Source organism: Neolamprologus multifasciatus, chromosome 7 (genome assembly GCF_963576455.1).
Source record: "Neolamprologus multifasciatus chromosome 7, fNeoMul1.2, whole genome shotgun sequence".
In the NCBI taxonomy this organism is placed as follows: Eukaryota; Metazoa; Chordata; class Actinopteri; order Cichliformes; family Cichlidae; genus Neolamprologus; species Neolamprologus multifasciatus.
In genome coordinates this window covers 45,296,904-45,323,723 of record NC_140445.1, presented here as the reverse complement: position 1 = coordinate 45,323,723, position 26,820 = coordinate 45,296,904, and the positions used below count along the sequence as shown (strand labels likewise).

The window sequence follows — 26,820 nt, the reverse complement described above, 5'->3', positions numbered from 1 at the left end:
TGGTGTACAGACCAACTTTAATACAGGAGTTTGCTATCACTTAGCTACAAAGTTTCACAATTTTATCAATCATATTGTGATGTCTTTCTCAAACCTTCTGTGTCTGGAGAGAATACATACAGCAGGTATCACAGTAGCTTCATCTGTTTCTACACTGCTTACAGGTCACTCACTTTTTGGGTACCTTGAAACTAAATAACATGTAAGACCACAGAGCCAAAGCATAAAAACCAGCCTTGACTTACCTAAGCCTAACCATTCCCTAATGATATTTTATGTGCCATAACTTCAAGCTATCTCTATCCTCAAGTTATTCTGCAGATGCTGTTACAGAATCCAAGCAATGACATTACAAATGTTAGAAAACAAAATAGTCTGAGGTTCTGGCGAATCCTCCAAATGCAGACATTCTTCTCTAGAGTTGCCTTTAAGTGCTTAGAAAAATCGATAATTCCATGACATCTAAGCTGCTCCATCCGCTGAAGATACAGTGATAGGATCAAAAACTCCAGAACAGCCATTAAATGGAGTTTGTGGTGAAACTGTTTTGACAATTCTGGAAATACTGTTTTGACAATTGTGAAAATACTGTGGCAGTGGGAGATATATCACAAGGCCATAAGCACTTGGTGAACATTTGAGAAAAATAAACTGTGGTTTTGGTCGAATACTGAAAAAGTATTTGCTGATTTTAAGAATCAGACAGTTGTACTAATGAGCTATGGAGCCTCTGCCATCCACCCTGCCTTAGCCTAAACAACAGAATTACATCACTCTGCTCAGTTTTGCTGTTGTTACTCAACAAAGGTAATGTGTTACACATAACCAATTACTTTTCTTAAAAGTAATCAGTATGTTATTTCATTTCACAGAATGACTTTAACATCCTAGTTTTTTTGTTGTTGCTACTTTTGTATTAGCGTGCTGTCTGTGCAGAAGGCTACAAAGAGCTGAAGTTGTCTTATTAGCATGTAACTATTTCTGTTCTTGCATGCTCTACTTAGGCTGTATTCTCATTAAACCAATATTTTTAGTAGTGAGGACAAATCCGCTGCTTTATGCTGCATATAAGAAAGGGTAGCATCTTCCTGATATTGGCCAGAGTTATTGTTTTAAAGGCCGTTACTCAGTTTTTTACTACAATTGAAGTTCTGTTTCATGTGATCATATACATGTGGTACAACACTGAATTACATTATTAATCAGTGTAGCACTTTTGATCAATACCAGATTCTTTTAAACAGTGAAATAAAGAAAGCTTTCATTTGAAAAGCTCTTACAGTTACAAAGTTGAATCTGGATCACACTGCTCATTTCTGTCTCTTTATATCATTATGTTCTGTTATTTATATACTTTGGAAGCATAAAAATGTGAGCAATCTGCCTCATAATTACAGTTTAAGTGCACTTAAATGCATGACAGAACGTATTTTTACAATAATATGTCCTCAGCCAGTAGCTTTAGTGTACCTGTTAACACCTCTTATTTATTTTCAAATATATTGTTGTAGGGTCTATACTTTACAACATAAAGCACCTTGAGGCGAGGGTTGTTCTGATTTGGAGCTATATAAGCGCATTTGAATTGAGCCGAAAAGCAAACAGCAAAGTATTTTCAATCAAATTCCCTGATGTTGGTCAATCATAACCATTTCATTGTTTATGTATATGCATGGCACATGACATTTAAATCTAAGTAAAAGGGTGAATGGTTAGTTATTCCTACAAGTCTCTATGACAAAAAAAAGCAATAATTACAGCTGTGCCTGTTATGCTATGACAATTTTAAATTGCTTATTTACAGATTTGTGCTCCCTTAATCTGATTTTTGTTTAGTAAACCATTATACATTACATTGTTTTTTAACATCCTGTGAGACATATTCAAGGAGATTACATCAAGATCATACAATGTTTGTGGGCCTACATTTGGATGAATATTTCTAAAAAACAGATCACTACTAGGAGTTAAAGTACATTTTTACCTTATAAAATGAACAGAGTAAGTAAAATCCACCTGTTAAAGCACTGACATCAGTCAGCATTGCATTTTGGTTCATGTACATACCATGTAACTCCTGATTCGGTTTCGCCTGTCTTCACACAGTGACAGCTTCAATAATGTTGGTCAACACAAAAGATTTTCTCTTAAATTTTCATTTTATGGCAACATTAACGAACACCCTGTAAGTCACACATGATATTTTTATAGCAAGTCATTCTGAAAGAAAACCATTAAAATAATGCCCTTGGTACAGTAAATAAGTTGAAATGAAAGCTTGTTTTCCACCAGAACTGTGGTACACACTGAATAAGCCTGCAAATAACCCTCTTATGTGTTTTATGATCAAGCTCAATTTTTGTGGCTTTATGTGACTCGGCTGAATGTGGGAACAATTAATTCATTTCTGGCACGAGCCTCTTCTCAATTTGCCAAATAGGCTTATCGGCATACTGACTGTGGTAAAACAAATATTTTAAAAATCACAGTGATAGCAAAACATATTAACTCACACTATACAGCCTGAAATAACAAACTATGGGGAGCACTTTTATAAGGTTATTCTATGCTTTTCCATTTCCACCATCTCACATATGGTCCACATCACTGTTTGACACAAGAAACACATAATTTTTCTGCAAAAGTAGAGGGATTAATTAGTTCACTGCCAGTCCAAAGTATTCCTCTTTTTTCTCAAAATAGAAGTTCAGTCGTGCAGTGGCATATCTGATAAAACAGCAGGAGACAGAAAACACATGATTAGATAACAGAAAAAAAATCTTATACACTATACAAAAACTAAATGGGCCTTAAAGACTGTACAGCTGTACATTGATCTGTTGGCTGGAAAGTCACATTGCCCAAGGGTGGCATGTGTCAACCTTAGATCAAATGTGCTCAGGCAAGTATGTCAAATAACTGAGACTGTCTTGTCCGTTTCTATATATGACGAGTCAAGCATATATGACTCATGGCAAATTTTGTCTTAAGATCACTCTTTACCATAACTGTACGTTTTACTTAAGTAACTTATGAAGCGGTGTTTCACAAAAAATAAATTTAAATCTAGTCTCACCACTTGTAATGGTTTACATGAGAAGAAAAATTTACCCATTTGTACAGTGCTTTAATATTACACACAGTACTTTCCAATTACAGACACACCCATGAAACATCAGGGACAATTTGGAATTCATATTGACAAACTGGGAGTGAAAAGACTCGTCGTACTATTGACAATACTTATCATGGCATCATGGAAACCTTGTGTATACCTGAGTTTTATTTGACCCTACTTGCCTGTAGTAAACATATAATATTTATAATATTATTAACATTCTTTGGTTGAAGCCTCTTTGACATATTGGCAACTTGCAAACTGTTTGAAACATACTTGTAATGTCAAAATATTCATGTCTTTTCAGTCTCGGGCTTTATATGAGAATAATAGAAATTAGTACCTAAAATTATTATTCATTATTCATTCATTAGACATTTTCCACATAATTATATAAATGTGTAATATAATTATTATATAATGATTACATTTATATAATATATGATATATTAAATATAATATTCTAATGCAGATTATAATTAATACGATTATATACTAAATATAATTATAGATTATTTTTAAAAAATTATCTGGTAAAAGCTGAATAACTGATTCAACTTCTTACTAAACTGAAACAGTACAGTCCATGAAATGTGCTCCAAACATAAAAGTAAAAAGTACATGACAATACAAACAGTATTTACAAGCCTTTGTTAAATACTTTGTATTGAAGTCTTTTTGAGTTTGATGCTACAAGCTTGGCAGAACCTCTGAAACTCCATCAGGTTGAATGGGTTGCATCAGTGAACACCCATTTTAATATTTCTTCAGCATTGGGTTCAAGTCTGGGCTCTGGCTAGGTAACTCAAGGGCATTTGCCGAGTGGTCCTGAGGTCACACACTTGTTGTCATGGCAGTGTGCTTAGGGTCATTGTCCTGTTGGAAGATAAACTTTCACCCCTGCCACAGGTCTAGAGCACTGTGGACCAGGTCATCATCAAAGATGTGTCTGTACATTGCTATATATTTATCTTTCCCTTGACCCTGACTAGACAGTGTCCCTGTTGGCATTCAGGACAAAGAGTTCAATATTTGTTTCATGATCTGAGAATCTGTTAGGTACCTTTTAACAAACTGTATGCAGGCTGTCATGTTCCTTTTACTGAGGAGTGGCTTCTGCCTGGCCACTCTACCATACAGGCCTGATTGGTGGAGCGGTGCTGAAATCATTGTTATTTTGTGTAGAATTTTGAGTTGAAAAATTAATTTAATCCATTTTGGAACAAGGCTGTGCCAAAATGTGACAAATGTGGATCAGGTGAAGCGCTGTGACTGCTGTAAAGCGCTGTAAATTCTTAGTCTGATGAATATCTCAAACATCTGTTATGTAGAACAGAAAAGAGGAAGTTCTAATTGTGGTTACCTACATTGTAAATGGCAGGTTCTGCCTCTACATTTAAACAGAAAAATGAATATAATCAGGGGTTAAAGTGGGATTCAGCAGGAATGGGGATCCTGAGATTAGTTGGGCTGAGTGAATCTAGTCAGCATCATCCAACTAAGCTGTCTTTGATATCTGCTACTCCTTATGTAACCTAACATTGACCATGAACATGGCAGCCAACTGCATTAGTCCATCTCTTGAGACCTCTCCACAGCACTGCAAACTAACCTGTTTGGCCTGCCTAGCATGTTCACTGAACCTTTGAATAACAGACAGTTATTCAAACATTTTACAATTTGTGTTGTAAAAAGTTTCACAGTGTGAAAACACATCACTTGAAATCGTGTACAGCTCAGATATCTATTCACAAAATGAAAGTGGACATTATTTGTAGGCTTTAAATTTCCAGTTTATCAGGTTTCACTGACTTAGCTTCAATAGAAATCTGTCTTCTACTCTCTTGTCCTGTCTTTGTCAGTCTTGTCTTTCTCCATCTCTGACTTAACTTCTCACATTCTTTTCTCTCCCACTGAAATACAGCAGCTGCACCTTTAGCTAGCAGACATGCTCTGTGACAAATTGCATGATATTAGTTCAGCTGAAATTAGCTGACACTTTACTCACTTTATGCTCCCTTTATGCTCATTTCTCTTCTATAGTCTAGCTAGAAGCTGTAGTGATCACATCTACATTGAGGATGCTGTTCTGGACCACTGCAGCCCACTTTAACCCCTCTCTTTCGTCCTGACTACTCCATCATTTGAAAATATATGAGTATAAAGTAGAGGTATTTCTGTTAAATTGTAGGGAGTAAAACTCAAAAGTAGGTAAAGTACACATACCTAGAAGTTCTACAGAAGTCCAAAAACAAAGTAGTTGTACTTTGTTGCTTCCCTCCTCTGTATATATCTGTGGCCATAATGTATCTTTCACTGTTCGCTACAGGCTGCTCTTTCTGTCTGGTTTATAGGTGGCTACTGTGTTTTTGTTTGTCATTCTTGCATAACAATAGCATTAAGACTCTCAAATGAAGCAATGAGCCTGAAAGCTGTGCCAAAGCTTCAGCGCATCTCAGAACTTAACGGCAAGAGAAGTGGTTTTGTGTTCAAACCATATTATTGAACGCCTCAATAAATCTGATGTCTGAGTACGCTGTTGCCCTTGGCCATTATACTATACCCTTTGAAATAAAGTGAAGTTTCAAAAGCACAGAAAATAGAGGCACAGAGAGGAGTTTGTCCTTTAATCAGTGCTTTCACTGAACTCCTCAATGCCAAATCAGTTTTCAAGCGCTTGTGTTGTGAGACAAAACGATAATTTAGTCACATGCCTTTTAGTTATTCTTTCCCACCTGCATCTCTGGGTAAAGCTACACTCTAATTATTGTATCAAAGCCTGGGTTTTTTTTGTCTGCTTTTGTTCATCATTTTCTCCTTTCTTTTAGTTTTTGCTTTGCTGAAGGCTGACCTTTAGATTTACCAGTATTTGTTTGATAGAGATAGGTGGTACACTGTGTGTATAACCTTTGCCACTGCAAAAAAAATAAAAAATGAAAAGAAAGTTCATAATAAAATTTTGGGGAGTAGAAATCATTGGCGGAGGCCAGCAGACAATTTTCACTTTGCACGCTGTGGTTTGGCGCCTCAACAGGCGTTTTCTCTGGACAGACTTAATTTCAAGCAATTAATGTGCTACAGTTGATAACTGACACTTCTTTCATTTACTCAGACAGCAGAATGAAGCCTCCCTTATCCTTATTGGTCCAGAAAACTAAAGTGTTTGCTCATCATTTTCGTTTTCATATTTTCATAATGACCCACTAGAATCAGATTCTGCTGACTGCTACAATAGCATTTTCTGTATACAGGAGGTGGGGGAGGTAGAGCTGTTGTACAGCTATGAACAAGTTGCTTTCCACACAAATATGGATGCTGTATAAACTGTGAATTGACTCAGAACATGACTTTCATATATTATATGATGAAATACAGCTAATTTAGAATTAGCAGTTAACATACTCCCTGTGGGGTGGCACCACTGAACCCTGCTGCCCAGTGTTTGTTAATGACTAGATTATGTTTTGGATGCCAGCAAAACAAATGCTGGAACATGCTCAAGTTGTAACGCGGGCATGTTCATCACTACTTTTAGCAAAGCTGTTGGAAACCCACGAGACATGTAGTTTTGATAACTTAATGCTTCCCCCATTCGTACTTGATGTTTCATATGACATAAAAAGTTTTCAGTGGGTAACTGCACAGCACTCAGACCTCTTTACTACAGAGCCATGCTGCTGTAATTCTTGAATGTGCTTTGACATAGTCTTGCTGAGATAAACAAGGTTTTCTTGAGGGGGGGGGGATTCCCATTCATTTCCTATAGCGGTCCTGAACTTCCATCCATCCATCCATCCATTCGCTTCCGCTTATCCTTTTCAGGGTCGCGGGGGGCGCTGGAGCCTATCCCAGCTGTCATAGGGCGAGAGGCGGGGTACACCCTGGACAGGTCGCCAGTCTGTCGCAGGGCCAACACACAGGGACAAACAACCATTCGCGCTCACATTCACTCGCACATTCACACCTAATGGCAATTTGGATTTTCCAATTAACCTATCCCCACAAGCTGCATGTCTTTGGACGGTGGGAGGAAGCCGGAGTACCCGGAGAGAACCCACACAAACACGGGGAGAACATGCAAACTCCACACAGAAAGACCCCGGCCTGATGGTGGAATTGAACTCAGGACCTTCTTGCTGTGCGGCAACAGTGCTAACCACCGTGCCACCGTGCTGCCTTCCGTGCCACCGTGCTGCCCCCCCCCCCCCCTGCCTTGAGGGGGGGGGGGGGGGGATTCCCATTCATTTCCTATAGCGGTCCTGAACTTGTTCTTTGTAAAAAGGATTGGGAAACAAATCCAATCAATGTCGGCCTTGTTTTTTTCTCTGCTATTTCCACTGTATGCACTGCTCTTCTTTGAATGCACTCATTCCACTGCATGTGTGTAAATGAAAATTGTGTGAATCTGAAAAATCTGGCGAGTTCAGACATATAGACTGACAGAATACTTAAACACTAATTGCTCTCTTATTGAATCGCTTACCATTCCTATACAAAACATTCCTCAATAAAGAATTCCAGGCAGCAGTTTCTTGTTTTTATCCACACTTGTGATTTTTCCCCAACAAAATCCAGTAAAGAAAAAGCAACTTAATAAAAAATCTGTGTTATACCATACCATACCATACCAACTAATGTAAAAAGTCAAAATAGCTTCACTATCAGCTAATTTAACACACACACACACACACCTCAACCCCACCCTGTAATTTATTCAATTAATGTAATTGCCTATTACACCCTCCACAGGTAAAATCTATTTGAGGACACCCTCCTATAAGAACAGCAAGCTTCACAGGCAATCCCATTTATCCCTATTTTTATTAAGGGTGACACCTAAGACTAGCATACTTAATGTTTATCTTCATCAGAAATGAATGGAGGCTTTTTTATATTTAGCAAGAGTAGGGGAAAATGATCTCCTGCCAATGCAGGTATTCCATTTCACAATGTGCTTTTGTGCACAATTCCCTCAATTTTGTAGTCAAGCTATTCCAAACAGTGGGCCTCCTCCTTGTTCATTTCCTTATAATAATGTCTTTGTCAAATAACAGCTCGCCTTGCCAGCACGTCCACAAATCTAGACTGCTGACTTGCAGACACTTTCAACACATGAAAAAAACCATATAAGAAAAGTAAATATGGATGGTAAAAGGAGGGCGGGTTTGCGTTCCCCTTGTGGCTCCCTATTGTCACATCTACATCTGGCTCTGGTTAGAGCACAAGGCCTGGGTGACGCCTGTCACTCGTTGGGAAGTTATTGGAGATTTGGCTCAGGGGGATAGCAGTGGGAGAAATTACACACACACACACAACACAGACAAGTATGCACACCCATGCAACAACTCAAGGTTTAAATAGTTTCTTATCTTTTTCTTCTTGAAGAGCAAAACTCATTTGCATGTATTGTACAAAAATTGCACAGTTACTGAGGTTGTCTGTTGTATGTATGTCTGCACTAAGCCAAAGGTTACCTACGTCTGAATGTAATAATGTTGTCACTTTAACAGATCGATGAAGCCAGCAATGTTATGTATCTCTTGCCTGAAAGGGAGGCTTAAGTGTATGAATGTGTCTTGCATGACAGGGATGGGCGTGGGGCAGAGGTTAGCTAGATAGTAGCCTCCCGCTTTTAAACATTAGACTTGGTTCTCCGTTGTTGTTGTTGCTCTCAGAGCTCATTTCAGTTTAACCCTCCAGTTAAAGAAAGGTAACCCAACCCTCACCATCCACTTTAGGACAACCTCAGCCGGTAGCTTAAAGGAGTAGACGTTCAGCAGGCACATGTGGCCCAGCCTGGGATGAGAGATGTATATGTAAGGCAGGAACGACGGCACTGGAACAATAGTGCCTCTGTGCCTCAGCACCCCTCTGGATCACATTTCCTCCAAGGTCCAGATTAAAATGAGGTGGGGGCCCTGTCGCTGATCTTGCAAGCGAGTAGAAAAAGCCACACAGAGGGGAGGGTGCCGTGTGTCAATAGTGATTAGGATCATGATCACAACTGTTGTGGGTGTGGGGCATGCAGAAAAAGGAGAAAGGCAGAAAAAAAGTGGGGGTTGAGGGAAACATTTTGCCTTCCTGAACTGTCTGAGTGCTGCTGCTGGTGAGGAATGTCTCCTGGACTTGTTTAAGATAACTAGTCCTCAATGGTGATCACTGTTAAAAATAAAAGACGTTAGTTTTGATCTCCTTTGAAAGTCTTTGTGAAAACCGAGGCTTTCATCTTATGATGTTGCAGTTTATCAGTGAAGAAAAGCAGAGAATTTCATGTGTAAATATTTCGTCTGTGACATGAAGAGTAGAAGAAGTGTGTTTGTCTCGCCTGTTTTTTATGCCAGATTTTAAATACACAAAGACTTGAAGCATTGGGGGGAGAATGAAATATTTCTATATTCTAGGCTTAGGTTTCTAAACCGCTTTTTTTTTTTTTTTTTTGCAGTTTGTCTGCCAACAAATTCTTTGTCATTCCTTTCTAATGAAGATCCTGCTTGTCTAAACATTGCAGTAATATACCGAGAGCCTAAATTCAATGTCCTATAAATATTTTTCTTTTTCAGAGTATTTCAAGTGATGGATGATGACATTAACTGCTGAAAAAAAACTGCAGTGAAGTAATAATTCTTATTTGCGGTTACATGGGTTCCTTTATTAAACATTTACTGAGAGTGTTTTAATGTGAAGGTGTCACTTAACATAATTAGAACATCAATTAAAATACTAATGAACTCAACATGTTTTTGATGGATGGGACATCTCACCCAGGACATTTTAGGAAACTTGAGCATTGTTTATGCAGAGTGATACTTTGAGTTGTGGGAGTTTTAAATGTCTTTGTCAGACGTTGGACAAACCTTTGGAAGTCAAAGTCAATCGAGGAGAAACGTGATTGCAGGATGGCCCAAAGACCCCAGAGGAAGCTGGATGCCTGGTGGAAGTAAAAAAAAAAAGAAATTAAAGTTTGAAAAAGCGTAACACTGGTTCATATTTGTGTCTGAGCTGATTTGGTGCTACTTTTCAGGTATTTTACAAAACTGTAGAATTTAAATTGATTTTGCAGGGAGCTAGTATATAAAAAATAAAGATTGAATATTGAAAAAAGAAGAACATTACAATATCATAGGAAAATGGAAAAATAACTGAAGGACTGTACTGTTTAACAAAATACAGTTATCTGTTGTACTGCCTACCTGTGGTATTAAAGCTCACACAGTCAGTACAATATTGGACTCTGTCATCAAAGGAATGACAACATGACAGCATTATGTGACCACAATGAGATTCTCAAACGCCCTTTTGAAACAACAAAGTTTCAAAAGCATAATTCTTTGCCTCCTACACAGAGGCCACAGTGAGGTCAAATGTTATGCTTTGCTCAGGAACACTTCAGCAGGGAAAATGTGTGCTCGCTGAGACAATGAACCGAAGGAATCTCTTTGAATGACAGGCTCATTAAGAACACACAGCCAGTCCCAGGAGAAGTGTAAAACTGTGCATTGTGTTTGCAGTGCAGAATCGCAGGTGCTGTATTTTTATGCTCCTGCAACATTCCCCTTTGCCATAGCGTACAACTGTGAAAACACACTTCAGTGACCTCCGGTTGTCATGTTGTAACTGCTCCCAGAACTGCTGCTGCTCCCGCTGCATGCCAGTTGCGCGCTGCTTAGTCAGAATGACAAACCTCTGTATTGAATGGTTCCCTCCTTAATGGTTTTGCTCACTTAGTCTTGCAGACCTCCATACCTCCATAAATTTCTGTTGTTCTCCACCCTTATTGTAAATCTTCATGGTAAGGCCACTAATAGCAAGTCTTAATAAGATCCAGAAGGGCCTCTGTTCTGTGGCCCAGTGATATAATCACATTTTTATTTGATAATCAAATAAAGGGTGGAATGAAATACTTGAAGAGCAATGTGCGGTTTCCCTTGGCTTTTCTCCTTCGCCCTGGCAGATTTTCATCTCTAATCTCTGTCCTTAGTTGGAGATGGAGATTGAGCGTGTTTCCATTATGATTAATAACTGCTCTCCATTAAGAAAGCATTAATCTAACACTAAGCAGAGACTATCGGTGACAGGGAGCCATTGAGAAAAACGGAGATGATAAATGTGTGGGAAGAGTGACATCATCAAGCCACAGGCTACAGCTTCAACATCATGGGGGATCCCTGCGGAGGAGAGGACGGATTGTAAGGACCCCACTGCGTCTTGGCACAGTTTGCCAAGGATTAAGATGGGAAGGAGGCAGCTTCATGCCGCAGAGCTCTGGCAACTGGCCAGGCCTCCTCGATGCCACACAGTGCAGGATGGCTTCCCTCAATTCCTACAGTGTCACTTTTTGTCTATATCATAAACTACTACCTTAGTATCACTGTACCAAGTGATACTAAGGAGATAGAAACCGATAAACTTGTACTTAATTGATTTCATTAAAAGCAGATGTAATCAATTTATTTAATCGTGATGCGGGTATTTGTAAATATTTTTAAGCAGAAACATATCAGTATTCTGCCCTGTATGCTTCATTTTGACACACAGCTTGTCAAAGCGAGTTGAGCTGGAAACTTGGCTTGTTAAGTGTTAGTGATCAATTTCTCCTACTACCCTCAAGAGTCCGCCTCGGTTTGTTGCAGACAATCTGATTTCAATCAACGTGATATTATCACTTCTATCACTCAGTTTCAGGCTATATTCTACCCCTTATACACACACGCATGCATTTCCCTTTCGGTTTTTTGGCTGAAGCACAAGTTATTTTAAAAAGTAATATGCCTTCTCATCAATTCTGTGCTATTTCAAGAGACATTTACACCGCCCCAAAATTGGTTGGACAATTCTGCATATTGTGTTGAGCTATGAAAGCACTTTTAGACAGATAGTCCAGCACCACTTGAGACACCAAAGAATGAAAATTGTGGTCATAAGAAAAATAATTTTGGCTGCTGTGTTTCATTTTTCCCTGCGGTAGTTTCTAATCAACTCAGATGGAGTCCATCAAAGTTTGAACAGTGGTGGGTCAGCTGTGGATGGTTTGGTTTTCTTTGGGTTGGGGGGGCGCTGGAAAAGTAAATTGTTAAAATATGATGGTGAGGTGTTGCCACCCCGCCATTCCAGAGCTCTGCACACATATGGATGTTGTTGAAATGCATACGCTAATCTCTTAATATTGAGATATTCGAGTCCCTCCAAGAGCAAAACCTAAGAAAAGGAAATAACTGTTGAGAGATTTGTCACTTTCCAAAGTCTTTCCAAAGAGCTGAGGCACTACATAATGATATATTTCAACAAAGTCAGTGGGAGCAGACACTTACAAGAGAGAATTTGCAGACTTGAATGTAGAGCTGCGTAACTTCTGCCTCCGTGACTTTGACCTCACGTCCAGTGCTGTGCTTGTAACTCTCCAGATAGGCTGTCAGCCAGTCCCTCTGCAGCTCCCAGCTTGGGTAGAGGTCGTAGTTAACATCATTCACACCTGAAATGCGACACATATACGTGCACATTAGTGGCACTACCGTCGGTGCTAAAATTCAACACAATGCCTAAAATAACTGTTTGTTTTGAAGACGTGCCAGTGAACTATATCTACTTTGAGTGGAGCAACAGCTCTTTGGTCAACACTTGTCAGACCCACTCAGGCAGTGAGAAACGTTTGTTCCAAATGGACAAGTTATAAGAAAGCAGCATGGAAACTGGGTGACAACATGCTGACAACAATATGTTGAAATTTAGTGGATAACATGTTATCCACTAAATTTCAGAGAAAGTATTGTGCTTTTTGCTGCACTGCATTTATTTGACAAGTCTACTTTAAATTAAAAAATAACATTTTGTGAATTATAAAAATATTAAATGTAATAAAATGTTGTGAAGTGTAAATAAGCACCCTGGCAATTAGACACATCTGTTGACTTCTACATACATCAGCAATAGTATGACATCTGGGTTACATTGTACAGATAATAGTGAAACGCTTTATTTAAGCTAGACTGGTTTTTCATGTTGCCCATATAAAAGCTTCCCTACATAAACAATTATGTTCAAATGTCTGCAAGACAGTTGTATCATTCAAGACCATGCCATCGGCTAATTTTCAAATTTTGTTTGAGGTATAATCAGGATAAAAAAAAGAACACAATAAAAAGTTGTTATCTTTCATTCCAGCATGTGATTCGTGTGGAGAATGTCTGCCCCTTCCAGCATAAGACTATCAGACATAACTTCAGCTGCTGTCATTGGGAATTGTGGATAATTTGCAAGTTACAACTTGAAAGCTGAATAATCTAAAACGACTGCATTGATGATTGTTCGGACAGTCCTTGTTGTGCTTTGCTCTTACACAGCTGGTCCATCAAAGCCACTTTTATCACTGTGCAGAATACATTTTTCTGAGCAGTGTCACAAGAAGGAGATTGTTTCACGGCACATTATATCATAACATGATGTAGTCAGAGAAAACACAACGTTGAAAATATCACATCCTGTATTTACAATATTTACTGCAGTCATATATTCCACATTAAGGCATCTTATATGTACTGGCTGTGAAAAAGATTTGGAGGTAAATTGATGCTATTTTGAAAGACCCACCAGCAAATTCGTTGAAGTGATTGCCGATATCGAAGGCCTGGTAGTTATAATCGGCGTACTCGTAGTCAATGAATTTCACCATTCCTGATGGATGTAGGGGGAAAAAGCAACAGCAGTTACTAGGACAACATGATAAACACATTTCAGATATAGATGTACAACTGATGAGCCTTCGTGTTTTTATGGAAAGTACAGGAACCTTGTAAGAGTCAAAGGAACAGGGAGTCTCTTTTGCTGAACAGTACCCCGGGCAATATTTTTTTAAAATGTTTAAAGAATTTGTAACAGAATAACTTCAAATAAGGTAAGATATTAAATAAGGGACAATGCATTTTCAGTAATGTGAATATTGCCACACATTCATCTATTTTAGCATTAGCTTCAGAAGCACTGCCACTCTTCAGCTAGAATTAAGTTAGTTTAGCATTAGGCCTTCTTTTGTTTGTTACTGCTTTCAGGTTGATGAAATTCTAAAAACCAAAGAATTTTCCTCACCCTCTTTTTCGTTGTAGATGATGTTCTTTGTCAGGAGGTCGTTGTGGCAGAGGACAGTTGGCGAGTCAATCTGAGAGAGGTGTCTTTTCAGTGACTCCATTTCCTGTGACAAAGTCTTAAAGCTGGGCACCTTTTGTAGATCTGCAGAACTGCAAGAGGTAAAACGTTGAAACTATTTATTTTTTATGATGGAAAAGGGCTCTTTTTTCCCCCATGAATGAGTGATGTCTTTAACTCACAGCTGCACCTGGCAGGTAGGTAAAGAAGCATAGTAAGTTGAACAGCCAAAGTCATAAATGCTGTGTGATGTTTTACACCAAAGACTGTAAAAAAGAACTTTGGCATTTAGTTTTAATCACTGAAGCTGAAAAATACATTGATTTCCAGAAGTACAACCCTCCTAATTTATCTGATGTCTAATTGGGTAAAAATGCTCACGGTCTGACAATAACACACATGTCCTTGTACACTCTGCCGCTGGGATAGTCTAGCATGGGAGGAGTCTTTCTTCTTAAAAAATGCAATCGAGTGAAAATCAGAGATGAGACATGCTTAGCTATTATATGAGATGTTTTAAGTGCTTTGTCTGCCTTTATAAAGTGCTACTGTTATTCATTTTTTTGTTAGAGCTAAGTCAATGGTTCTCTAGTGTTTTAGGTTTACTCATTTGCTTGAGTAAACGCAAAATTAACTTGGGGTTGTATCAAGAAGGACATATTTATAAAAATAAATCTGCCTTATCAAACATGAAGAAAGCATGCATCGAGCTAGGTTAAGTAGTGATTCTAGATTGACCATAGGTGTGAATATGAGTGCGAATGGTTGCCTGTTTCTATGTGTTAGCACTGCAACAGACTGGCGTCCAGGGTGCAACCTTGCATCTCACCCCACGATGGCTCTTGCAGGCCTGACTTAAATAGCGGAAGAAAATGGATAGATGGAAGTTGTCTATGGGATTGTTTTTTCCCGATGAAAATCTGAACTAAACTTGTATAGGAGTCTTCCGTACACTTGGTAAGAGGGGCAAGAGAGTTTGAGACAAGAAAGTAGAACTTGTTTGTAAACTGACACGGTTCAGCAAGCCTCGCTGAGAGGTCACATGCCTTGTTTTCACTCTCTTGATTATTCAATCTATCAAAGACGGCACTAATGTCCTTGGACGTCAGTGCAAAATGCATCTGGAAGAAATGCTGTGCAAGCATCCGTCTCCTAATTAATTTTTGTGTTTCCTTTCCAGTCCCCACGACTGCCACGGCAAGAGGGTACTTTAAACAGTGTAATTTAAACACTACCTATTTATTCGAAAAGGGAACAAACAGATGCTCCGGTATTATACACACTTGGAGACATAATTTAGTGAGGCCTGCAAGGAACGCACAATAAAAGCAGAGGAGGATGAGCCTTGTTTATAGTGTTTATAGCCGTGGCACAGAGGCTCTGCTGTCTCCATGTCCTCCACTACACAACAAGTCACTTTGTATGTTATCTTCTCTGCTCTGTTCAGTCAGTCTTGCTTCCCTCTGAGATAAATACATGGATTGAATAAAAAGAGATAAGCAAGTGTGGCACATGCAGTATTTTAAAATACCATCTTCTTGGTTACAAGATCTTTGATAAAATAACTAAGATTTATTTAACTTTATTTTCAAGCATCAGTGTACAAATGATTTACATTTTAACACCAAACTGCCTTTAAAAAAAAAAAAAAAAAAGGCCCAGAATAGAGCGCTCGATTCACAGCTACTTGCCGGTGACAGCTTTATTTAAAATCGACCCCCTCTGACATGCATAATTTATCTATCTCCTCTCTAATATGAAATAAAACATGCAGTTGAATGGTGAATCACCCTGATTCCTTTTCAACCAACCCATTCCTTTAACCTAACAACTCGACGTTCACATAGGAACCCACGATTACTTGGAATCAAAAGCTAAATGAAAGACTTACATTGACTTTAAATGGAAACCTGTCGTCTTGCCATCAGATCTTTTCCTCTCTCTTTTCTGTCCTTTTCATGAAAAACAGTGCGTCAAGTACATTCGCCTCCTGCTCCCTGTCAAGTCTCTGTAAGGTAATTAGTGGAATTTCCTCCTCTAGCGCTTCATTATCAATGTGCCTTATTTACATATGATTTCAAACACCAGCCGAGCACTGCAGATTTTTTTTTCTTTTTCGTCTTTTTTCTCCACCACTCCTTCTCTTTTTTGCAGTTTTATGCAATTTGTAAGAGTGCAAACGGGAGACATAGCAGGGGGGCTTTGGAAGAAAAAGAGGTTGCACTCTTGCTTTCCATTGCCTTTCTTTCTTTTCTCTCCCAGCTCTGACTTCTACTGTGCTCCCTCTCTCTGAACCTTGCAGCTGCTGCAGCCTCTTTTGCGCTCCCCCTTCCCTCGTCTCTTTCGCTTCTCCTTCTGTCGATCTGTCTCTCTCCCCCTCTCTCTCCCTCTGCACAGCGGGTGGCTTGAGAGCTGAAGACCTCCTCTGCAGGTGCAGCCTCTTCCTGCTCTCTCTCTTTCTCTGCCTTTCTTTTGCCATTTCCTCTGAATATCACATTCATATCAGCACTCATACAGTCTCAAGTACAAAAGTTTCTCTGATGCTTGTTTAAAACCTGTTTTTTTGGTCTTTTCTTTTTCTGTCTCTGTGCCATGTTTTGCACACAGTTTTCACACTCAAGAGACCAGTTAACGTGCAAACACACACACACACAGACAGAGAGAGAGAAGACATTAGGTAAGATTAAAATAACCCAATTTCTAATTTCTAGTATTGACACCTCAGAGTCATTTGTAGTGTTTCTTCCATTATTTTCTCATAGCTTTCCCACATTGTTATGATACATTTCCTAAATACTGATCATTTTCAGGTTATTTTAAATTGCTCTGTATCTACTTGAGCGCGAGCTGCACAGGGCTGTCAAGTCTCAAAAATGTTTCACAATATAGCACCATCTATTGGGCCTTGAAATGTGGTGCAGTCTCCTATTGTATATTGCAGAGTGATCCATATTCAGACATGCTTTCACTGCTTTTAGTGGGTAAAATGGAAGAGCTCACAGTGTTCTCAGTGTTCTCTTTAAAACTGAAGTTTAGCAGGATATGCATGCAACTTTAGCAAAAGTGAACTTGTTTTGCTGTTTGGAGCAACGGGACTTAAATAGTAGGTTAATACTCCTCTGTGGCTTAATTTTCAGTAGCAGAGAACCCATCCATGCATAATTTGGTGTCTTGTGTTAACACATTTTTGTTATCTGTGCAGTGTGTTATAAAATAAATAAATACATTTCAGCTTGTCCGAGGTAGTTTATCACAATTTAGATTGTCAAATTAGCTAGCTAGCTAGCAAAAAAAAAAAAAAAAAAACCCAGACCCCCAAATTAGGTTTTTTAATTATGGAGATTTTCTCCTATGAGACCTTTGTTTTTGTGAATCCTGGATGTTAAAAGTACCTCTTTTCATAAAAGGCCCTCTGCTTCCAAGCCTCTACTTTATGGATGACTCATTCAGTTCCTACCTGCCTTGCACGCTAAAAGAAAAGTGACTAGAAACCTTGGGGCCTTCCAGCTTCTGTTTGCATGGACTTCCGACCCCTTTGCTGCAAACACAAATAAGGTTCAGCGTTTGACCGATAAGGGAGAGCCAAGAGTCTGTTTCTCTGTAGTGTCTTTCCCTGTAACCCCGCGTACCTCTCACCCCTTCACCCATGAGAGCTCTCAGTGTCAATGAGGCCACTCCCCCGCCTCATCTCTCTGACCAATGACAGCACACAGTGATGGCTTCCATACATGTAAGGAGGGGTAAATGCCTGTTGCCCGTTAAGCCGGGCAAGATTTGGATGGACAAGAGCATTTTAGGCTGGTTTGAGCAATGTGAGAAAATGATAAGACATCAGTGAATGAGCTGCTGCCTAAAAGATAAAACAGTTGAAAATGAAGCTGGTTTCTATCAAAGAGGACAGCACAATTAAACATCGGGGTGCCCTCCTGTCTCAAAGTCATCAGGTATTTTGTTTTTTAAACATTGTGTTTTCAGCATAGTAGATAATTGACAGCCTCTCTCTCTCTCTCTCTCACACACACACACACACACACACACACACACACACACACACATTAGTCTGAAACCTTCCTGACAGGATGACTGACTAATCACTAAGCCCCACCCCCATAGTTACTGTTGTTACAGCTGTCAAGCTCTCAGCCCTTGTACTTTATACAGTTTATTATTATGATTACAGCAGTAGATTAATCGCAGTAAGATATTGTTGTAATAGTGGATGTCACGTAAGCAACTAATTAAACTAACCAAGTTATCTCTGATTTACACCTCTCTTGATTTTTTACAAGAAATATAGAATTGCATATTAACGGTCCATTTAGTGCTGGACACATCATGCCATGCTACATTTCTTAGCCTAACTAATAACTGTTAATGACATTTTGGTGACCTCAAGTAGTTGTGTGCTTCTGCTCCTGTACAGTGTGATAACGATTTAGCCAGGAGCACTTCAGAGGTGCTGCTATATAAAATAAATATATTTATTTTATATAGCAATAGTATGCTAAATATACTAGGATATATTAATAATGTCACTAATAATGTCCATATGGGAATGATACCTGCTGTCACCTGATGCCAAAGGACTGCTTGAGCTTATCTGTGAGCTCTGATGTCATTTGGGGATTTTTCGTTTTCTCTAGCAACACAACAATACTTTGAATGACCCCACCAGGTGATCAACAGCCAAGCAGTTCTCCAAGCATATCTCTTTGGCAAAACAAAAAGTGTAAATAGTGGGGTTTTTTTTAGCAAAGCTACCGCCCATATGTTATTGCGTAGTGCAAATCTTCCTGTCTTTTTACAGTGCAGTTGCTTAATGGGTCAATCACAAGTGGATGTATTGTAAATATTATGCATTATATATTGTATTGTGCTCTGTGGCTATCATGACTTGTACCTGCCTATGTACCACTGCCCAGCTGGACTGCTGCTGACACTGCTCTGCACTAGTTTGAGGAAATGAGACATTTTTGTCCACAGCACAGGTTTGACTGGCCGACCGGATTTTGGCTGGATCGAATGGATTTTCCCCATCTCTGCGGCGATCAATCTGCAGAGAGAAAACATTTTCTCAGATGAGCCTGGCTGACGCTGTTATTGCACAAACAATCATTATCAGAGCAGAAACACAACTCCCTCTACATTTAGTGCTCTTATCTTGTTCTTTTCAAAAAAATGGACCTTGTTGTGGTTATGACCTTTTTGACCATTTGAGCGCTCATTCTCAAGGCATCTTAATGATAACATAAAGTTTTCTGGGTATCCCCCACACAGGGTATCAGGCAGAGCAAGTTGATTGATGTCTATTGTGGCCCTGGATGTGAAACCTTGCCTGGCTATGTTGAGTTCTACTGTCCCGAGTTGTGAATAATGATGACAGGTTGTTATCATGAGAATGATGAATGTAATGGGGGCACGAACAAACGTCATTGCTCAACATGAAACATGACTCAAATTACTAATAAGAAACCCCCACATTGGCACAAATTAAATGAACTGTTTGGTTTGCATGTACACACCTGTGGCTGTAGCTCAGGTGGCAGAGCGGATCAGCCACTAACCAGAAGGTCGGTGGTTCAATCCCAGGCTGCTCCAGTCTGCATGCCAAATATCCTTGGGCAAGATACTAACCCCATCGTGCTCACATTCACACTCCGATGGATGCATCGGAGTGTGAATGTGTATGAATGTTAGATACTTAGCACTTAAGCTTAGAAGTGCTTGTGTGATTGGGTGAATGAATTAGCTGTATAAAGCGCTTTGAGTGCTCGGACAGAGTAGAAAAGCGCTATATAAGAACCAGTCCATTTACACCTGAACTCAAAAAATGATGATGATGTACAATGATGACTTCAAATGAAATGTCCAAAGTTAATTATTTCCATTAAAAATAAAAAAGAAATTGAGTTACAAGTTTTCTGAAATTTATGATATGATGTGCAAATGATGTCCTATCAATAAATATTCTCTTTCTCAGAAATAAAAGTTAAAGTTGCATAAAATAATGTTAATGCATACTACAAAATGCATACTACATTTAATTCAGGAGATCTAGCTAAATGTTGCTAAATGTTGTCTTGATGCATGTTTAATCATCCAATTAAGTAAATCAAAAAAAAAGTTGATTCTGTTCATCTGGACGTAGCATTCACTAATGATAGACTCCACTTGTGCTAAATGTTATACAAATCAGGCTCCAGATTATTAACAGTGAAGTTTTGTGGATGTAAGACTGCTGTTTTTTTGTTTTGTTTTTGTTTTTGGCGTGTTTATTGAACCTTCTAACAAAATAATAATTTTTAAAAAAAAAATATTATTTGCAGATTTTAGTTTGGATCTCTGTCATATATGCCACATCTGCCATTTTTTTGTTATTTATTGTCTCAAAATCTAGTATGCAAAGTATCATATTTGATACACTTAGCTTTAAAGGGATAACAAATATCAACAATGATTATTTACAGCGGATAATTTTGAAAACCTTTTTGTACTAGTTTGAGAAAAAGATTTGAAAAGAACATGTTGAGGCAAGAAAAGCCAAAAATCTTCTATTTATATAAACTAATAAATAAACAAATAAACCTCCTGCCCTTACGCTTTGATATTAAATAATTACAAACCTACACAGTAGTTTTACTCAGGATATGAACTTTGCATACCAGACAATAATCAGAATTGTCATTATTTTCTTTCATGTTTCTTAAATTAGGGCAGGTTTATTGTCAACTTGAATATACAGATTGTAAAGCTGTGAAATAATTTTGCTATTTTAATGTATTCACAATTATATAAATTTAATTAGATGATGTTTATCTATTTGTGTGTGTGTGTGTGTGTGTGAGAGAGAAATGCGAACGCTGTTATTGTAGAGACCTGGAGATAGACGGCTGCCGAAGCAGTTTATCATCCAGCACAGTTCCTCTTACAAACTCGTAGCAGATGCCATTCTGGAAGCTGCAGTAAATTTCAGGACCACATCTGTGTGCGTGGAGGATCTGAAACATCTCCACCTCATGGTCCCTGTTCACGTAGAGCTCTGTCATTTTGCCATATAGTCGCACCAAGACACAACCAGGCTCCAGGAGAGAGCCCACGTAGCAGCCAATAAGCTGGTTGGTGATGCCTTCTGTGAATGTCTGGAATGAAAGGAAATCCAAAGGGCCGTGAGCATGAAAAATGCAGTTTTGGACAGATAGTATACAGCAAATGAAACATTTTGCTATACCATATTTTAGCATTCTGTATTGTCAAAAGAGCCCATAAAACCCAGGATGCTGGTTATCATAATTATACCCGCACAAAAAATCCTACTGTAAAAAAAAAGATAATAACATTTCACTACCATCTGTCAATAAAGCAGGCAGTCATATAATTATTCTGTAACTATAACTTTAATTGGTTACTTTCCTTAAAACATTTATAACAATCTTGGAAAATCATACTATTCTACATTAATTACAGCAGGCAGGTAAATAGCAGGCAACTCGCAGACCCCAGTTTGGTTTCAGGATTCTGGATTACATTTTCAGTACCATATCGATATACAGCCCACTAATTTACCACTGTTATAGCTCATTTAAAAATTTCACTAACCTTCCATTAAGTGCACATTATTGGAGAAAAAGGAAAAATAAAACCACAGAAACAGAGCAAATTCACATCAGTACACTCAAAAAAAACCTAGAGAAAATACCTGTGTAATACAAAATTTAGAATGCATGTGGAAATCCCCCGCGCCGTTAGCGTGTTGCCACATGAATACTTGCATTTTCAAATAGGTTACTCAAGTAACAGCTTTTTGTTAAAATAATTTTATCATAGAATACAAGTTTAGACAACCAACAGGTAGAAGCTAGATGAGACATAAGTCAAAGAATAATTTTGCAGAAGTCTTTTATGGGTCATTTTTCAGATGCTTATTTGCAATATAATTCATGCTGGGTTCTGAATTAATCTGTATCATGAGTATCTACTGTAAAAGGACCCTGTGTCAAAGTTTTCAGTTTCTGTTTAGTTTTTTTGTTTCAGCTTGTTCTTATCTTTGAGTAGAAGAGTATCTTAGAAAATATCATAAAGATTCATAAAATCTTGCTGATCAACTACAGGTTTATTGGTTGGTCTTTGCTATTTTGTCTATACAGTGAACATGGCACATGTCCTGTATGTTGTTTGAAGCATGGGTAATTTAACAGAAATTTGAGAAATGTATGTATTTACTGTATTACAGATATTGTCATGGTCCTATTTTTTTTCATTCATGTGAGTTATTTTAATGTTTGAGTTAAGGCCTTTGTTTTCCAAAGAGTTTTGATTGTTATCTGATAGGTTGAGTTTTGAATTATTATTATTATTATTATTATTATTATATACTGAGTCTTAATGAGACTTTGATTTCTATTCTACATGATACCAGAAATGGCCAGCACTGTGGTATGGTGATTATCCCTACTGCCTCACAGCATTAAGGTCCTGAGTTCATCTGGCCAGATGGTGGATTTGAACTCATTACCTTGAGATCTGGAGTTTGGAAATCCTCCCCGAGTTTGTCTGGGTTCATTCAAGCTTCCTCCCACAGTCCAAAGACTTGCAGTTAGTGGGGTTAGGTGAAATGGTGATTCTAAAGTGTGTTTGGATTTTCCCAGTTTCCAAGTTTCTGTGTTGTGTTCTGATTTGTGATTTTGCTGTACTTTACGTTCTGTCTTCACTTTGAAGGTTTGATTTCTTTTGTGTCCTAGGTTAGTTTTGCTTCCTGTTTCCCCCCTGATTTTATTGACAAGCTTCACTTGTGTGTGATTGATTGCACCTGTGTCTTGTTACCAATCCTGTTCCCCATTTCCTAATCCTAATGTGTATAACTAATCATTTCTTCCCCTCAGTCTTTGTTGTAGCATCAGCTATGGTTTTAATTTAGATATGAGCCTTGTGTCTGTTCTTCATATGCTGCCTGTCTGTTTTTATGTTTTTGCATTATTGTGTGTTGTGTATTTTCCAGTTTCTGTTTATAGCATATATTAAAGTTCAAGATTTGGGTGATCGCCTTTATACATCCTGAAAAATACACCCATATTAATTTGGAATATTGGTTACCATTTTATCCAATGTAAAAAAAAACAAAAAACATTTGATATGGAAAGATTTGGCACTCCTTTTAATGTACTTTATGGAAAAACAAATATGAAATCATTTTGAAATTAAACTGGTATGCATACATCTTTGTTGTGTAGAGTCAATGCAACAACAGGTAGATGAATACATAGTTACAGACACAGCTGTAGAAAGTATGGTGACATTGAAAATCCCACTTCTGGAACAGCTTCTATTCCTCAGTATGTGTACACAACAACACCGCTGAGACCACTGTCTGCAACGACTTTTTCTGACATTTGTTGTCATTCTGTGGTTTCTCAGTCTCTCAATTTCTGTCAAAGTCCCCAAGGCACTTTCTGAGCATCAGATGGGACCTGCACACAACACATTTTTTCATCTAAATGGAAAATGAACAAACGTGCCCACCTTGACATCTGACCCAGTATTTATATGGATGCAGGGCTGGTTTTCATTAAATTCTTTCTGCCTCTGTATCTTACATTTTCTTTTTGTGCTGAATTTTTACAATTTATTAATTGTCATTTGAAATCCCCCTAAATGTATTAAAACACACAAGATAAATATGCATGCTTTGATCTGCACTTCTTTTTGACATGAATTTTGCGTTCGCTTTAACATGTTTGTTTGTTGGAACATTTGTAGAATTTTAAAGGGATGCCTTTAAAATTCTACAAATGTCCTCTTGTTCCATCTTTGAAACAAATTTTAATCACACTGTCTACAAAAAATCTTATGTAAATCATTCAATGTGTATTTATCAGCCTTTATCTTGTTCTGTTAGTTTGTTATAAAATAGAAATGATGAAGTTTGTTGGAATCATGGAATCATCAAAAAACCCAAAACAATGACAGTCATTTGAAAGGAATGCTATGTATACTGGGTTAAAGCTCACTGTAACAGCAGAAGTTGTCTATCCATTCCTTGCTGGACACAATACACCATTAAAGGAGCCGCTGCAGTGCGAGAGCTGAAGAGAAACATCTACTCTTGTGTACATTACTGGACCTGGTGAGGATTGAGAGGTCATCCATCCAATGTTGGGTCACCTAACAAACATAAACCCTATTTCTCTGAAATATTGGACCTTGTGTTTGCACATGGGACCAGAATGGGATTATCCTGTTGTGAATAGACCCTCTGACAGCCCTACTAAAAGAAATTTCCTAAAAGTCTACTTTTGTTGTCTAGTTACCTTGGGTTTTTTTTCCATTTTGATGTGTGAAATGTGTCTTTCTACAGTTTTCAGTACAGTGGAATATGGAGCCCAACCAAAACACGACAAAACTTTATCACTTTGTGTGAATTTAATTTTGATACTGCATTTATACTGCAGTCTTCTTTTTTTTTTCTCATTCATCTGTCCATTTTCTTAACCTGTTCAGTTTTGGGCCATGGGGTTTCAGAATCTCAGCTGTTGTAGGGTGAAGGACAGGGTACATGCCGGTCATGCCATTTTATCAAACAGTTAAGACAAAGAGACAGACACTGATATTAACACCGGTGGCCAATTTAGAATCTCCAATTAACCCAAGATGTATGTCTTTGGGCTGTGTATTTTCGAATCCTGTCCTGTCCAGATCACTCCCGAATGGGATGAAAATCTTTGGATCTTCAATTCTACCACCTCCACCTCTGCCTCCTGTCTTTCTGTCATTCTGCCAAAACATACATCAGAGAAGGCCTCACTACTGACTTGTAAATCTACCTTTTCACTCTTGCTGCCATCCTTCTCTCACAAAAAAAACCCTGTCACTTGTCTCCACCCACCCCCTCCTGCCTTTACTCTCTTCTCTGCCTCACTGTCTGTTGCTTTCGGGGGGGCTTGACCCCAAATATTTAAACTCATCTAACTTCAATATCCGTGCTCCTTGCAGCTTCACCTTCCCACTTGACTCCATCTTATTCACACACATGTATTCTGTCTTGCGTCCACTCACTTTCATACCAGCACTGCTCCATGTTCTCTTCCACCTGCTCCCTATTCTTATAAGATGTGTCAAGTTTTGCCATATACAGGCAATAAATTTAGATATAAATCATAGTTTATGCATTCACTTTAACACATGAATACAGGTTAAACAGTCATGTGAAATTCAAAAGCTTTCCCAGGGCTATTAAACTCCTATAAAAGCAGATAGGTTTTCATTTTGTTGGTCTGGTGTATTTAGAAGTACAGTGGAACCCCAACTTACAAATACCCCGTTTCACGAAAAATTCAAGTTACGAAGGCACTGAACGGCAATATTTTTGCCCGTGTTACAGCAAAATGCCCGAGTAACGAAATCCACTGGCTCTGATTGGCTGAGCCTACAATGCCCACAATGCCTTCCAAATCATGTGACAACCCCTTGGCTTCCATACTTGCGCTTCGCTGTTCCACTTGAACAACGCATTGTTGTTCTAGTTAGCAATTAGCCTATAGCCTATTGTTCAGCATCGCCTCAGTCAAAACGCGCGATGGGTGCTTCGACTTACGAAAGACCCTCGGGAACAAATTAATTTCGTAAGTCGGGGTTCCACTGTATGTTAATGCAATGCCACAATCTTCCCAGGAGTGGATTTCCCAGCCAATTCATCCCAAGGTCAGACCATGCAACAAAACCATCCAAAAAACAAAAGCTACATCTCAGATGCTGCAAGCCCCAGTCAGCATGTTACATTTGAAAGTTCATGAGAGTAAGATTAGAAATACAAATGAAAATGTGTGAATTTCATGCTTTCTTACAAATAATAGTCAGTCTTTGGTAATCCATACATTTAGAGATACAAACATTCACTTGCCTTCATTTGAATGTCTTGTGCCTTCCAGTTGGGACGAAGTCTGCTCAAAAGAGCCAGGATTCCTCTAGAAGGTTGGTGTTCATCAATATAGATGTCCACATGGAGAAGCTGTTTTCCAGCACAAACAAGTCCACTGTCCATTTTCACCAATGCAAATTGATTATACTTTGAAAACCGATAAGGATTAAAGTAGTAAATATGAGTTTGTGTCTAGACTTGGACCAGTTTTAGACAGTGTTAGAGAGTGTTAGCAGAGTCAAAGTTAAATCTAAACCATCAAAAAGAAAAAGAAAAAAAAGGGTGAAAAAGCAAAAGAAAACAAAAAGAAAAAAAATTGATGTCCACGCAAATTTCTTGATGATTAATGATTTAAAACTATCGAGTCAAGAGCAGTCACTGGTATTTGCCAGTCACTGAAGCTGTCTACTTACGTGTCCAGTTATTCAGCACTTTATCAGGGTCCAATGTTCCTGTGGGCATCTTCATCCCTTCTGCTGTAGTTTACATATTAACCACAGGTAGCTCCTGCTCTGCAGTATGCATTTGTTAAACACACGTCAATAAACCAAAGACAAGTTTTTAAATATTAAATTCAGATTGATCAAATAAGGCTCGAATAAGATTTACTGTAAGATGTAAAATAACCACTGAATGTAAAACTGTAAAAAACACT

The 26,820-nt window shown here is 38.4% G+C and overlaps 1 protein-coding gene and 2 long non-coding RNA genes across 4 annotated transcripts; all 3 read right to left on the bottom strand.

Annotated features, from left to right (window-relative positions):
* On the bottom strand, positions 1-26,606 carry LOC146515077 (ethanolamine kinase 1). 2 transcript variants are annotated; one of them, XM_085165468.1, is made up of 8 exons: positions 26,148-26,605; positions 21,131-21,393; positions 19,155-19,307; positions 14,198-14,346; positions 13,703-13,786; positions 12,427-12,587; positions 9,973-10,046; positions 1-2,727 (listed from the first exon to the last, which is right to left on the bottom strand). In XM_085165468.1, exons 1-8 carry the CDS (start codon positions 26,286-26,288, stop codon positions 2,658-2,660), a joined length of 1,095 nt encoding a protein of 364 aa, XP_085021594.1. In that variant the 5' UTR covers positions 26,289-26,605; the 3' UTR covers positions 1-2,657. The 2 variants fall into 2 exon arrangements, with proteins under 2 accessions (XP_085021594.1, XP_085021593.1); XM_085165467.1 differs by lacking the exon at positions 1-2,727 and having other exon boundaries at positions 7,896-10,046; positions 26,148-26,606.
* Positions 19,429-21,124, bottom strand: LOC146515079 (uncharacterized). Its single transcript, XR_014874947.1, has 2 exons — positions 20,072-21,124; positions 19,429-19,776 (listed from the first exon to the last, which is right to left on the bottom strand). It is a non-coding gene; the product is annotated as an uncharacterized LOC146515079 (long non-coding RNA).
* On the bottom strand, positions 22,502-26,141 carry LOC146515078 (uncharacterized). The gene is made up of 2 exons (XR_014874948.1): positions 25,338-26,141; positions 22,502-25,253 (listed from the first exon to the last, which is right to left on the bottom strand). It is a non-coding gene; the product is annotated as an uncharacterized LOC146515078 (long non-coding RNA).
* Positions 26,607-26,820: the final 214 nt, after the last annotated feature.